This window comes from Antechinus flavipes, chromosome 1, assembly GCF_016432865.1.
Source record: "Antechinus flavipes isolate AdamAnt ecotype Samford, QLD, Australia chromosome 1, AdamAnt_v2, whole genome shotgun sequence".
NCBI lineage: Eukaryota > Metazoa > Chordata > Mammalia > Dasyuromorphia > Dasyuridae > Antechinus > Antechinus flavipes.
In genome coordinates, this window is record NC_067398.1 from 262,627,144 (window position 1) to 262,642,376 (window position 15,233).

At 36.8% G+C, this 15,233-nt stretch overlaps 1 protein-coding gene across 1 annotated transcript in view; it reads right to left on the bottom strand.

The window, feature by feature from the left end:
- VWA3A (von Willebrand factor A domain containing 3A) overlaps positions 1 to 15,233 on the bottom strand; it is an 88,378-nt gene that overhangs the window by 51,686 nt on the left and 21,459 nt on the right. The window contains exons 4-8 of the mRNA XM_052001211.1: positions 14,544 to 14,668; positions 14,338 to 14,415; positions 12,823 to 12,877; positions 7,544 to 7,642; positions 1,015 to 1,121 (exon numbers count right to left, since the gene is read on the bottom strand). Coding sequence (XP_051857171.1) covers positions 1,015 to 1,121; positions 7,544 to 7,642; positions 12,823 to 12,877; positions 14,338 to 14,415; positions 14,544 to 14,668 — 464 coding nt within the window. The remainder of the gene's footprint in view (positions 1 to 1,014; positions 1,122 to 7,543; positions 7,643 to 12,822; positions 12,878 to 14,337; positions 14,416 to 14,543; positions 14,669 to 15,233) is intronic.

The following is a 15,233-nucleotide window of genomic DNA, read 5'->3' on the forward strand; positions in this document are numbered from 1 at the left end:
GGTCTATGTAGGTTTTTTCTGAAATCAGCTTACTTGGCATTTTTTTTTAATAATGATCAAGTTTTTATTTGTTGAAAAAATAAGAATATACAAATGCATACATAATTAAAAAGCTGAGTAGTATAAAATTAACATTTAGAATGTATAAAATAAGGGTTTATGAAGTCAATTTTGTTTTTATCAGTACCACAGAAGTTGTATTATCATTTCATAAAATTTTACTATTTTACAGAATTAAAAATCTCCAAGACAAGATAGAGATTGTTGAACTACCACTGTACTACTCATAATTTGGGCAACTAGGTTGCACAGTGGAAAGGGCAGTGAGTCAGGAAAATTCATCTTGATGAGTTCGAATCCAGGCTCAGACACTTAACTAGCTGTGCAACTTTGGGCAAGTCCTTAACTTTGTTTTCCTCACTTTCCTCATCTGTCACATGAATGTTGGAGAAAGAAATGCCTCTAATATCTTTGTCCTGAAAACGCTATATGGAGTTACAAAGAATAGACTGCCAAAGAGTACCCTGAAAATAAAAAGGTAAGCTTTTTCTTTTTCTTTTTACATGACTTCATGTATAAAAATGATATATTGCTTGCATTCTCAAGGGGTGGAGTGGAAGTGATGGAGAGAATTTAGAGCTCAAAATTTTAAAAAATGAATATTATAAAAAGTTTTTATATGTAATTGGGAAATATTTGGCAAAATTAATAAAATTATATTTTAAACAAAGATTTCTAAGTTATCATCTTGGATTTTACTTTGATTTCAGAAGTCCTTAGCTATTCCAGTCATTGCAGGGCTTTGAATCCTGATCTTCTATCTAGTATGCTTCTTGCTTCCCATTCTCTCTTAAGAACACATAGATGGGTTTTGATCTTCACTGTCAGAGGACCTTCCCACTTCAACCCAAACCCCATCCACTGAAGTATGGAAACATTCCCACCATCTTGCCTTCCTTGGTTCATCCTGTTCTGATTGCTTTAAATGTCACCATAGTTGGAAATAGCACTCACATGGATTTATTGACCTTTACTGGATTTGGCCAGAGAGCTGAGGGATAGGTACCAAAGGAGAGAAGGTACAAGTGTTCTTTTTTGCTTAGCTGCTCATCTATAAGATTCTGCAGGACAAAAGGAAATAATAAGACAAAAAAACTTTAGAACAGGAAGGACCTTAGAAGTCTTCTAATCCGATCTGCCACCCACAGAGGAACAAAAAATACCTGTCTGGTGTGGCAACCTGCCTCAGGATTCATATCATACTGGGCTCTGGCTCCAGTTACTCACCCCTGTCAGACTAGAATCTCTTTATGAGTAAGGGCTGTCTTTTGTCTTTCTTTGTATCCTCTTTGCTTAACATAGTACCTGGCACATAGTAGGTGCTTAATAAGTGTTTATTGGCTGAGTTACCCACAGAGTATTAGAATTAGACAGCATCATGGAAGTCATCTTACCCAAAGTTCCATTGAATATTAAAATTTCATGTAACCAAGATTTATCCAGTCTTTGCTTGAATAACTCCAGCATGGAAAATTCATTACCTCACAAAGCAACCCATTCCATTTTTAGACAGATTTGTCAGAAAAATCTTCCTTCTCCTCAGCTGAAGTCTGTTTCTCTGTAGCTTCCACCAACTGGCCCTAGTTTTGCCCTCTGGAGCCAAATAGAACAAGCCTGCTTGTGATGGAATGGATCTGGTTCAATCTGAATCCATCTGGGACCTGTATCTTTTTTGTAATGTGTGAAACTGAAACACTGAAAATTCATTGCTCCAAGGCATACAAGATTAGTCACTGTCAGAGAAAGAACATCGTCTTCTTTTAAACTAGGAAGATTCAGAAAGAAGAAGAAAAAAAAAAACCAACCCAGGGTTGTTTAATGAGATCAATCCTATGAATAGATTATGTGGATCTCCAGTGGGGTTCCTTTTAATTTAAGTTGTGAGCAAATGACCATGATCAAAGAAAGAAATACTTAAATTTGGGAGAAATATAACAATAATTTCATTTATTCCTTTTCAATTGTGTTTCCATGATGGAGGATAGATAGGTGAACAGGATGCTATTTCAATAGCTGCCAGGGATTAATGTTTAATCTTATTCTCTGGCTGTCTGGGAGACAATGAGTTACCAGGGTTTTAATTTTTGGCTTTTGGTTTTTGCAAGTAGATTGTCATTGATCATTCTGTCAACTCCACGGCCTGTTTCTCCATTCACTCCTGCTCATCACTGCAAAAGGTTCTCTCTTGGGTACAAACCTTTGATGTACTTTACTTGTTGCTCTTTGAATTTGATCTGTTAGGGCTGCTCAGAAAAAAGGTGAATGAGAGGTATTAAGGTGGGGTCCTTTCAGGTAGGGCCCATAGTATCTCAGAAAGAGGTAGGCTAAGATCTCCCTGAAACCTGTATGACATATAGCTATGGACCTGTTTGACCCCAAGCTATGGCCTGCTTAGGGGGAAAAAAATCTAATAAGCATACATAACAATAAAACTTATTACTTTCATTGTATAACTTACCTAGCAGTAATACATCAATTAGTAGTAGAAATTGAGAGCACTAGACTTGGAGCCAGAAAGACCTGAGTTTGAATCCTAATTCAAACATAGCCATGTGACACTGAGAAAGTCACTTAATTTTACTGAGACTCAAGTTTCCTCATCTATAAAATGGGGGGTTAAAACCTCACCCATAGAGTTGTGTCAAAGAAATAAATGAGATTGCATACGTAAAGTAATTCACAAACCTTAAAGCATATTTAAATGCTATTATTATTATAAAATAATCAAATTAATATGGTCTGCATATAAACATTTATCATCACATAGCTCATACTGAAAATTTGCAAGGCTCTTATCAAAATGAGATTCTTCAGGTATTTGAGTAGCTAAACTATTGTCCTCATTTTTTTTAGTAAATATTTTTTTTAGGCTGACCAGTCAGCCTAGTCACAGAATGTGGTTATTTCCTGCTAACTTAAAAGTAATGAAGGGGAACATTACCTATTACCTATGTAAGGTCCATAGGTCAGTATCATTGGACTTATTTAGATGAAATCTATAGGTAATGGAGTAAGTAAATTATCTTGATTTTTTTTTCCTTTCTCAATATTTCTGTGCTATGCCATACCATTGACACTTAACTGATCTGAATATTTTTGAGAAATTAATTTTAAACTTTGAGATGACAAGATTCCAGAAATGTAATCATTCAGAGGAAACCGCCCTCCCTATGCTGGCTGGGAACTCCATGCAGACATTAGAACATCCAGCTCTTCCATGCTGGATCAGTCCACGGCTCAGCTGGCAGACTCTCCAGAGTCACTTGCTTGGAGGAAACATCCCTGAGAAAGCCTTGGAAGACCTATAGTGAAGTACAGGAGTACTTTCAAGGATAGGAGAAGCTGATCATGGTGAAAATTTTCTTATTTATTGCTACCGCTTATCATGGGGCTCTCAACTAGGTCAAGCATAATCTATTCTATCAAAGTCAGTCTCTAGGCTACCTGATAGTGCTATATACTCTTCCCTTGGCTCAAAAACTTCAGCAGGGAAATCCTGCTTCCATCTCAATTCTTATTATATATTAATACTATCAATAATCCCTCTCTCCTAAGGAAAAATCTGATTTTCAGGAATTTGAAAGTATCTCCCTCTTAAAGAAAAGTTTTAGCATGCCATATTCTATAGAATCAGGGATTTAGAGCTGAAAGTAGCCTTGAATCCAGTGCCCTGATTTTACAGATGAGTAAAATGAATAACAGAAGAGGTTAAATGATTAATGTCTGAAGTAGAATTTGAACTCATTACATTTCCTGTCAAAAAATTCCACCAGGGAAGATGATGGGAAGGAGATAGAAATTAATATCCACTAGGATCCATCCCAACTGAAGACATAATCAATTTATGGGCTTACAATTCTTGGAGGAAACCACTTGAAATGAACTAAAATAGAAGTGCCATTATACATTGCAAAGGCAATTAGGGTGAGAACCTTAAAAAGTCTGATTGCAGTTTCTATTGCAAACACAATAAACTTTTGTCTCTTTAGTATCTTAGTGTTAATGAACGATTCTTGTTGAAAAACAAACAACAAAACACAGTATCAGAACTCTCCCTTTATGGATTTTTACAACTGAGCCTGATGAGGGGAGCCCCAAAACACTCTCTCACTCTCTCAGTTGGACTTTGGGGAAAAAGCTTGGGAACTCCCTCAGAGAAGCTCTCCCTTGAGAGACCCATCCCAGGGAATCAAGATAAAGTCATTCTGTTATCTAGGTGGGGCTAGTTGAGAACAGAGCTAGAGAATTCAAAACTTACTGAATTGAAGATTAACCCAGAGACTCATTCAATTCCAAGATTTTCTGATTCCAGTTCAAACTATACCTAGCCCCCACCAAGAGTTGCTAGCCTAGGCTTCTATTATAAAATGAGCCAATTTGGAGCTCAGTCCTTGCAGAGGACTTAACATGCCATGCCATGCATAGTAGCAACCCTCTACCCACTGAAATGATATTCTCTTTCAGCATTACTCTCTTTATCTTTCTTACCTATTTCCCTAAAAAGACTTTATACTTGTCGGGATTTCTCTGCTAGAAACTTTACTTCTCTGCCAGGACTCCTCCACTAGAAACTTTACTTCTCTGCCACGACCTTGCTACCAAGGAATTCAGTCTTTCTATTCATGCATAGCAAAGGCTGACTTCCCAAATGCCAATAAGAAACTTCTTTTTATCAGTCTAGCTTTTCGGGTTCATAAATTCCTTTACAAAGGACGTCTGTGCTGCCAAAAGGCAGTTTCCACAACTCCCTGCCCTGTGCTGAATCCTAGGAGATTTAGGGGGGCCAAACCTCTTCATTTGGTTCCCTAAACCTTGAACCTGCCACTAACCTCTCATCATTTAACCCCCTGACCACTAGAAACTCTAAACCTCATCAAGCTCACTCTAAGTTATGATCTCCCTGATCTAGTTAAACATAATTTTACAGAACTGGAGAAAAGGTTTAACACCTTGCCTGAAGAATTCTCCTGTCCTTTTATATCTCAGCAGTAGCCTTTTCCATCAAGATTTTCCTATCACTTAGCTAAAAGAACTCATTCTTGTCTACTTTTTTCCCCTATGCTCATCACAAATGATGGCTTCATCCAGATCTTTTCCTCTATGCTATACTGCTAAACTGGAGTGGAATGGATGTATGGAAAGAGAGGGAGGGGAAAGAGGTTTTTGTTTGTCCAGGACTGAATGATGGATGTGTGTCTGTCTTGTTCTGAACAATTAAAGGAGTAGGAGGTTAACATCATATTTGCAAAATAGGCTTGATGAGGGAAGCCCCAACAGAGAAGTAAAGTTTCTGGTGGAGGAGTCCTGGCAGAGAAGTAAAGTTTCTAGCAGAAATCCCAACAGAGAGATATAAAGTCTTGTTAGGGAAATAGGTGAGAAAGATAAAGAGCGAGTAATGCTGAAGAAGAATATCATTTTAGCGGGCAGAGGGTTGCTGCTATGCCAGGAATAGCACATTAGGTTCTCTGCGAGGACTGAGCCCAAGTTGGCTCATTTTATAATAGAAGCTCTTGATGGGGGCTGGGTGTAGTTTCAGCTGGAATCAGAGAAAATCTTGGAATTGGATGAGTCTCTGGGCTAATCTTCAATTCAATAGGATTGGAATTCTCCAGCTCAGGGACTCAACTAGCCCCACCTCGATAACAGAATGGTTTTATTTTGATTCCCTAGGGTGGGCCTCTCAGGGGAGAGCTTCTCTGAGGGAATTCCCAAGCTTTCTCCCCAAAGTCCAAGAGAGAGAGAGTGAGAGTTTCGGGGTTCCCTTCATCAAACAGACCTTTAGAAGTCTGTAAACTTGTATGGATGGGAAGCATTGCATCTTTATTTTCACTAACCTTTGGTTTTCCTTAAAAGGAAAAAATCCTATGCATTTTATTTTATGTTTTTAAAAACATTATTAGAAATGATCCATGATGTATTCTGATGGAAGTGGATCTCTTCGATAAAGAGAGCTGATTCATTTTCAATTAATCAAGGATGGACAGAAGCAGCTACACCCAAGAAAGAACACTGGGAAATGAATATAAACTGCTTGCATTTTTGTTTTTCTTCCCGGGTTATTTATACCTTCTGAATCCAATTCTCCCTGTACAATAAGAAAACTATTCGGTTCTGCACACATATATTGTATCTAGGATATACTGTAACCTATTCAACATGTAAAGGACTGCTTGCCATCTGGGGGAGGGAGTGGAGGGAGGGAGGGGAAAAATCAGAACAGAAGTGAGTGCAAGGGATAATGCTGTAAAAAATTACCCTGGCATGGGTTCTATCAATAAAAAGTTATTAAAAAAAAAAAAAAAGAAAAGAAAAAAAGAAATGATCCATGGACATAGCTCTTTTCAACAGTGAGGTGATTCAGGCCAATTCCAACGGTCTTGTGATGGAGAGAGCTATCTGCATCTAGAGAGGGGACTGTGGGGACTAAGTGTGGATCTCAACATAGTATTTTCACTCTTTTTTGTTGTTGTTTGCCTGCATTTTGTTTTCTTTCTCATTTTTTCCTTTTTGACTTGCTTTTTCTTGTGTAGCACGATAATTGTGGAACTATGTATAGAAGAATTGCACATGTTTAACATATATTGGATTGCTTGCCATCTAGAGAAGGGAGTGGGGGAGGAAATGAGGAAAAAAAATTTGGAACACAAGGCTTTGTAAGGGTGAATATGGAAAATTATCTATGCATATGTTTTGAAAATAAAAAAGTTAAAAAAAGAAAAAAGAAAAAAGAAAACTTGATTTGGAAAAAAAAAAATGAAATGATCCATAAGCTTGACTAGACTGATCAAGGGATCTGGGACACAAAAAATTAGAAACTCCTGAACTAGACAGTTGTTAATAAGGTCCTTTCTAGTTTTAAATCTGTCAAGTCCTCTCCTTCTCTACCTGCACTTCCTCCTTTGACAAATTGTTAAGAAACTTCTTCATCCTTGATTTTTCCTTCTCTCCTTCACACATCTCTTTGTCCTTTATCACTGTCTCTATTTATTGATTTTCTTATGCTGCCTGAATTTAGGAGGAGACATCCTCTTATTCCTGTTTTCCCATTTCCCCCTTGAGATCCTAGCTTGCTCTAACCCTTTCCCAGTCAACAACTTCCTCTTAAATTTGGAAGTGTTTCTTGACTTACCTTCCTTTGTCAAAATCCTTCTGTCCTTTCATAGTTCAGTTGTAATCTCTTCCATTAAGACTTCCCTATCCACCCAGCCAAAAAGACACCTCTCCATCTTGTTTAGTTTCTCCTATGTGCTAATTACATTCTAATTCCTATAATGGTTATTTGCACAGACCTCTCAACTCCTACTAGACTGTAAGTTTTCTGAGGACAGGGATATAGCACTCCCGTTGTTATTCTTGTTTTAATCTTTGTGTCTCTGGCCTAGCAAAGTCCCTCAAAAATAACAGGTGCTTCACCAATATTTGTTATTGAGTTGAGGAAGGCAGAATTGCTTCCCCTTCCCCCCAGTTTACAAGAGTTACTTACCAACAGATCATACTGGAACTCCTTTTTTTGAAGGTTACAGCTAACGTTTGAAACATCTATCAGGACTCCAACTTTAGTCCCCTTTAGGAGGCCAAAAATCTGAGGGCAAAGACATTTGTTGAATCAGTGAATCAGTGACACCTTATACAGGATGTCTCTAAAGTCTTGGGGCAGTTTTAAGCAATTAAAGCTAGAACTGGTCCTAAAGACATAAGCTATTAAAGCTAAAGCTGGACCAAGACTTTTGGAACACCTTTTCTTCTCTAAGTATCAAACTGTGAGAAACTCTTAGAGATCTAACAGTTTCTTCCACTGAGGAAAGGCCCAAAAGACAGTCTCTGTGTAAGGTCCTTGCTCCTGAGGCAGGAGAACTGGAGTTCTGGGGAGGTATTTTGCTCCCAGCTCAGTGTTACTTGCTTCTGTTCCAGTCCTGGGATTATTCTTTTTCCATAAGTAATGCTGATGTTGATACCCTACAGGACATTAGCCTGGTGTGTGTGTGTGTGTGTGTGTGTGTGTGTGTGTGTGTTTTACCTTCTTTTGGTAATCCCAGAGCTTAGTGTGGTATTTGGCGCATAGAAGTAGTTCATAAATACTAACTGACTAGCTGAAGCCAAGTTCTGGGCTTGATTGACCCCTTTAAAAAAATCTATAAGGATGTCCAAGCTGGCCCATTCTCAGAGCCATTCAGGTATAAAAATATTATTGAAGAACTCAATCAGAACAGAATCTGGAGGCCTCTCCCTCAGAAAACCAGAGACAGGCCAGAGCAGGCCATGGCATAAAAAATCTCTCCTCTCCCAAAGCTGCAAATCAGTGACTGGGCTCATTTCCCGTAAGTCCTATTTTGCTCATGTGGACTCTCTTTTGTTCTGCCCTAGCATACTTAGAGCAGAAGTGCTAGCATATGGTAAGAGTTTCTGGAACTATTCTTGAAGGAAAACAAAGAAAATGGAACTCCAGGGGATGCTTTGTTGGCTCCGTGTGGCCTTCACTTTCAAGGTTCTGTTAAAGACAAATATCGCAGTCTTGTTGGATTTTCTCTCAAACTCTGGGCCTACTGGTTAAGGTTGTCTTTGATGCCAGTTCATATTATATAGCCATTTCTTCCTTTGCTCAATAAAACATTATGCAATAAGGTTAATTAGGAATCTTAACTCATACTTCTACAGTTACATTTACAGTTTGCAAAGCACTATCCTTACAACAACTCTGTGTTAGAATACTGTAAGTATTTTCTCCATTTTATAGATCAAAAAACTGAACTTTGATGAGTTCAAGGAAATAATCCAAGGTTATGTTCTAGTGACTGACAGAACTAGCACTTGAATCCATGCCTTATGACTTCAAGTCCAGTGCTCTTTTTGTAATATAAACTTAAAAAATAATAATAGCTTTGTATTTTTTCAAAATACATGCAAAGATAGTTTTCAGTATTCACTTTTGCAAAACCTTGTGTTCCAAATTTTTCTCCCTCTCTCCCCACCTTCCCTCTCCCTTAGGCATCAAGCAATCTAATATAGGTTAAACATGTGCAATTCTTCTCGACATGTTTCCACATATAACAAACTTAAAACAAATATAACCCAACACTCATTTTGAGGCCTCTAGAGTTTTAAGTGACTTACCTACATCATACGGCTATTCAGTGACTATCCTGGGACTATTATTTAGATATTTTATCCAGAGAGTTTGACGATAAGCTCTTTTGACTATCCAGGTTCCTTTTTGCCAATAGTTTTAATAGATTTTGATGTTCTTACTACTATTGGACAAATTTAGGTTGCTGGATCATCCATTTGTTTTATCCTTCTGTGCTTTATTTGACTCTATTACCATGGAAATTTGAAATATCTGTGATATAATCAGTGATCTATTTGATTAAGGCAGTTAGATACACAGTGAATGGAGCATAGGACATGGAGCCAGGAAGACCTAAATTCAAATTCAACCTCAATCATTTTCTAAACTGTGTGAATTTAAGCAAGCAACTTTTTTAGGCTGTTTCATTTGTTAAATAGGATAATAAATAGTACCTACCTCCCAAGGATCAAATGAGATAATATTTATAAAAGTGCTTTGCAAACCTGAAAATACTATATACAAATACTACTTCTGATAATACCAAAGTATTATATCATTAAGGAAAGGGAGCCTCCTTTAAAGATTGTGTCCAGTAAGAAACTTCATCTTTAATAGGTAGCCAGTACTTTAATTTCACAGGGTTACCTCCTTTTTGGAGAGTGAGATTGGCAGTATGACGTTTTGGTGTCAACTTGAGAATTAGAAAAACAAGTACATTATTAGAAAAGTACATTATTAGAAAGTACATTAAAAACAAGAAAAACAAGTACATTATTAGAAAAACTCATACATTATTGGTGGAACTGCAGATTAGAAGCTTCCCCCCTTCCCCATATGTAATATAATATGAAGAGTCACAAAATATAAATTATAGTATAATGTGAAGATTTGATCCAATAATCTCATAGGGAATATCCCCAACCCTGAGTATATACAAAAAGTATATTTTCTACAAGTACATTACTTGTTTTTTGCTCCACCATCATTACCACACGTCCCATCCCTCATTCACTGGCTAGAGCCAGATAAACTCCTCACCAGAAAACTTATCATCATGATGATCAGCTTTGATACTCACATCATCAATTGCTTCTGTTCCTCTGATTGAAGGGTTAGAGAATGGAGTCAAAATGTCCTCCCCAAACCTCCCTTTAAGGAGAATCTAGAAACTCAGCCAGCTCTTCATTTCTCTCCTGGTTCCCTGCTTGGTTTTGACTCCATGGCATTGTCATGCCCCAGAGCAGTATATACCCCTTGTCTCCCCTTTCCAGCTTCCTTTTTTGGTGTTATCTTCCCCTATTACTGACAAACACAGGATTGTCTTTTTCTTATTTGCCTCTTCAATGCTTAGTATTTGGCACATGGACAGTGCTAAATAAATGTTTTTTGTCATAACAATAACAATAAAAAATTGCTACTGGTGTGACTTTGGGCAAGTTATTAAACCTTCTGGATCTTTGTTTTAAAAAAAAAAATGGTATATTAATGTGATTGATTCAAAAGGGTGAGTACATAATGAATGCAAGGCACAACAGGTAGACTGCCCAGGTGTTTTTAATGTATCTTCCAGATTTGAGGAGAATATTATTGGTGTTGTTATGATGACCTTAGAGGAGCACATGGAAGGAAATACAAATGGGCAGGCACGGATGGGTTGCCATCTGCATTGTTGAAGGGAAGGTGAAATTTATAAGATCACAGATCCGTTTGATAAGATAAATGTAAGAGAATACAATGCTATTAAAATGTTAAGTATGAATAACAAAGAATGAATTTATCTATGCAAAGTACTACAAAGTGGTAAAAATAGAATCATAAGAATACATCCTGTTTATGACTACCTCAAAGCAAAATATATACAGAAATGGAAAACAAGAATACAGAAAGGTAAAAAGCTGTTCTTAAATGTATATTTAATGTATATTATATATTATACTTATATATATTATATATACTTAATTATACATTAAGTATATCATACTTAATGTATAAACTAACTGAGAAGTATAAATACTTGGTGATATATCAACTATATATATATGACCCACATTTCTAATTGATTTTGTTATTTAAAATATATATTAAATATAAATAATTAATACACTCACAAAGTGGTCAGAAAAGTGATACAAGACGCTCTTAAAGTATCTCTTAAGAACTTTAGAATCAATTGTAAGACATGGGAGACATTGGCACAGGATCGCCCAGCATGGCCTGCCCTCATCACAGAATGTGCTGTGCTCTATGAGCAAAGCAGAATTGAATTAACTCGGAAGAAACACAAGATGTACAAAATTAGAGAAGCTACTTCAAATGTTCATATGGACTATTTGTGTCTGACCTGTGGTAGAGCATCCTGAACTATTGATCTAATCAGCCACAGTCAGATACATTGTAACTCAACTCTAATAGAGTGATGTCATTTTGGTCCTTTTTGATAACAAAAGAAAACAACCAACCAACCAATATGCATTTAAATATAATATTATTTTAAAATTTATAAAATGCTTCTAAGTTAAGGGTTCAAGGAAAAAGTTGCTGGATTGTTTTTTGTTTTTTTTTTAAGGAAACAGAATTTTATGATAAGCTATTGTTAGAATCATGAATATTATATTTAATAATATAATAAATAGTAACACAAAGTAAACTACTTTTTGAGACTCATGATGAAAAATGCTATCCTCATTCTGAGAAAGAACCATAGAGTCTGAATGCAGATCAAATAATACTGTTTTCATTATTTTGTCTTTCTTGTGGTTTTTCCCTTTTATTCTGATTCTTTTCTCATAACATAATTAATGTGGAAATAAGTTTAATATAACTATACATGGATAACGCATATCAGATTGCTTGCTATCTTGGGGAAAAGAGAGTGGAAGAAAGGGAAGGAAAAAAATTTGAATTCAAAATCTTATAAAAGTGAATGTTGAAAATTATTTTTAAAACTGGAAAATGAATGGATGCTCATCCATTGGAGAATGGTTAGGTAAATTGTGGTATATGAATGTTATGGAATATTATTGTTCTGTAAGAAATGACCATCAGGATGAATACAGAGAGGACTGGTGAGACTTACATGAACTGATGCTAAGTGAAATGAGCAGAACCAGGAGATCATTATACACTTTGACAACGATATTGTATGAGGACATATTTTGATGGAAGTGGATTTCTTTGACAAAGAGACCTAACTCAGTTTCAACTGATCAAGGATGGACAGAAGCAGCTACACCCCAGCTACACTGGGAAATGAATATAAACTGCTTGCATTTTTGTTTTTCTTCCCGGGTTATTTTTACCTTCTGAATCCAATTCTCCCTGTGCAACAAGAGAACTGTTCGGTTCTGCACACATATATTGTATCTAGGATATACTGTAACCTATTTAACATGTATAGGACTGCTTGCCATCTGGGGGGAGGGGGTGGAGGGAGAGAGGGAGGGGAAAAATCGGAACAGAAGAGAGTGCAAGGGATAATGCTGTAAAAAATTACCCTGGCATGGGTTCTGTCAATAAAGAGTTATTTAAAAAAAAAGAAAAGAAAAGAAAATTATCTTTATATGTAATTGGAAAAAAAAAACATACTGGTAAGTGGGAAGAAAAAGTAAAATATTTTATAGTTACAGAAGAGAGAGAAAGACAGACAGGGGGGGGGGGAGAGGGGAGGGAATGAGCAAAACTTTTGTTTTTATTACCTTCCTGCTGCCTTCCATGAGCCACTGAATTCTTTGCTGATAGGTTTCAATAGCTCTGTCAAGACACAAGCAAAGCTGTGAATAATCTTGCCATTGACTTTTACTTATATGTCACATTTTAAATTTTTTTTCAAAGGTTTTTTCCCATTCCTTTGTCACATTTGTTTTTAAGAACAAATCTATGAGATTGGCACAAGACATAATATCATCTCCATTTTACAGCCCCAAATACTTGTGACTTGACCCACCAGAACTTGCACTCGTACCTTCTGATCTCTCAGTGCTCTGTTTACTATCTCCCTGACCTTCTTCTTCATACTTAGTTTACTTTAATGGGAGATGCTCCCAGCTTTAATGTATTTGCCCTAGTTACCTTCGAAAAGGAATACACTATTTCATTTATTGATTCAAAATACCTTTTCTACAGGAGGGTTTGATGAAATGTCCTTGAAGTCATTTTTGACTCTTCTCTCTCCTTACAGCCTATCACCAGATTTGTTCAGGTTCTCCTTCAAAATGTTTTGGGCCTATCATTTCCTCTCTATTCCTGCTTTTCACACATATATTCTAGTTGAATAGTCCCTCTATCCATGTTGCACATAGTTGAAAGAGTATTTTTTTCTAAGACATTGCTCTCATTGTGTAATTCTCCCATTCAAAAACTTTCACTGGTTTCTCCCATTATCTACAGAACAAAGTCTCACTTCTTTAGCTTGGCATTCAAGATCTCACAGTTTGGCCCTGTCTTCACTATTTTACGTTCTACCAATTTTCTACACGAAGAATCTTCTTCTAGAACTGATTGTTTTATCACCTAAGGAACAGACCATTCTTCTTCCCAGTGCTAAGCCTTTGTCTGTTAACCTGTTTTTCCCACCCAGAATTTTCTCCCTCTTCTCTATTTTTCAGGTTTCCTGCCACTTATTGATACTTAGTAAGGAGAGAATCATAGGATTTTAGACCTAACGCTAGAAGAAACCTCTGTGGCTATCTAGTCCAACCTCATCATTTTTCTACATCAACCACCTCTGATTCATTTTGTCTTGTTTTGCGATACTAAGAAACCCCATTTATCTCATATCTCTCCCCTTTCTTCCCCTTCCTATTCTACCATTTCCAGTGGTCTTTCTTTCCAATGAGTATTGTTTAGCACAATGTTATATCCGTAGCACCTAAAGTGGTTGGAATATAGTAATTTCAGATTGTAATCTACTTGAGGGTATGAACTGTCTTTTGCCTATTTTTGTATCCCCAGTGCTTAGCATAGTGCCTAGCACACACAGTAAGTGTTTTATCAATGTTGACTGAATGAATTAAATAATACAAATCCTTTGAATTAGTCAACAATCCAAGTTAAAGGACAAAACAAGAAAAATTTCTGCTTGGGTAAAACGTCCAGGAGTCATTTATTTGAGGGAGCCTAGCACAAGACCTGATGGAAAGGTACAACATATAAAATATCTCTCAAATGAAATGTTTCACATACTTTTTAGCTGCTGGGGCTATTATACTTACTCAGAAAGTCTTGATTCAAAGAGAGTGACAGCCTTGATTGGAAAGTGGATTTTTTGCATGATACTGCTGTTCTTGTTCCTGAAGAAAGAACATGTTATTATGAACTGTCATGCCTCCCTGGGGAAAGTGGAAGAATAGAAGTGGGTATGAAGATGGAGATTAGAGATGGCAGAAGGAAAGAATATTTTCTTTAATTTGAGACTTACAGAACTACTGTGCCCTGGCTGAGAAGATCCACCAATGTAAGCTTCAGGTGTGTTAAATTGTGGGTGTCAAACCATTCTTCTAAATCTTTCTTAGATGGGGACTGAGGCTCTTTTTCATGTCCTTTCTGAAAAATGAAGCCAGAGGCAAATTAGCAATTAAAGGAGAGGGTAAGAGTGGAGAAGTTCCCCAGGTTTCTTTTGCAGTGATACCCAGGTACTGCCCACTCTGTCTAGATCTAAGCCCAGGAAAACATTCACAGTCACTTCACAGGAAGGCAGTACTTACAGAAATATCACTCAAAAATGTGCTCTGAGTGAATTGCATGAACTGTAACACCCCATGCCTTAGTGTACAGAGCCATTACCGTTTCTAAATTATTCATTTGGTATTTGCCATCTGTTCCCTGTGTTACCTTTTCTTGTGACTCTGTCCTGTCTTCGCAGTAACCTTTAGGGAAAGGAATTGTTTATTATTTTTCTTTGTACCCCCCAAATATGTAACACAATGCTATGCACATAGAAAGTATCCAATAAATGTTTGCTGGTTCTTTGAAAACAAAGTTCCTTCTCTGATGCCAAAATGCCAAAACCAACTAGATAAAACATCCTATTATTAATCAGGCAACAGTATGCAGGGCTCTTTGAGAGAATACTTAGAAAGAATAGACAAGATTGCCACGCTCAAGGAGT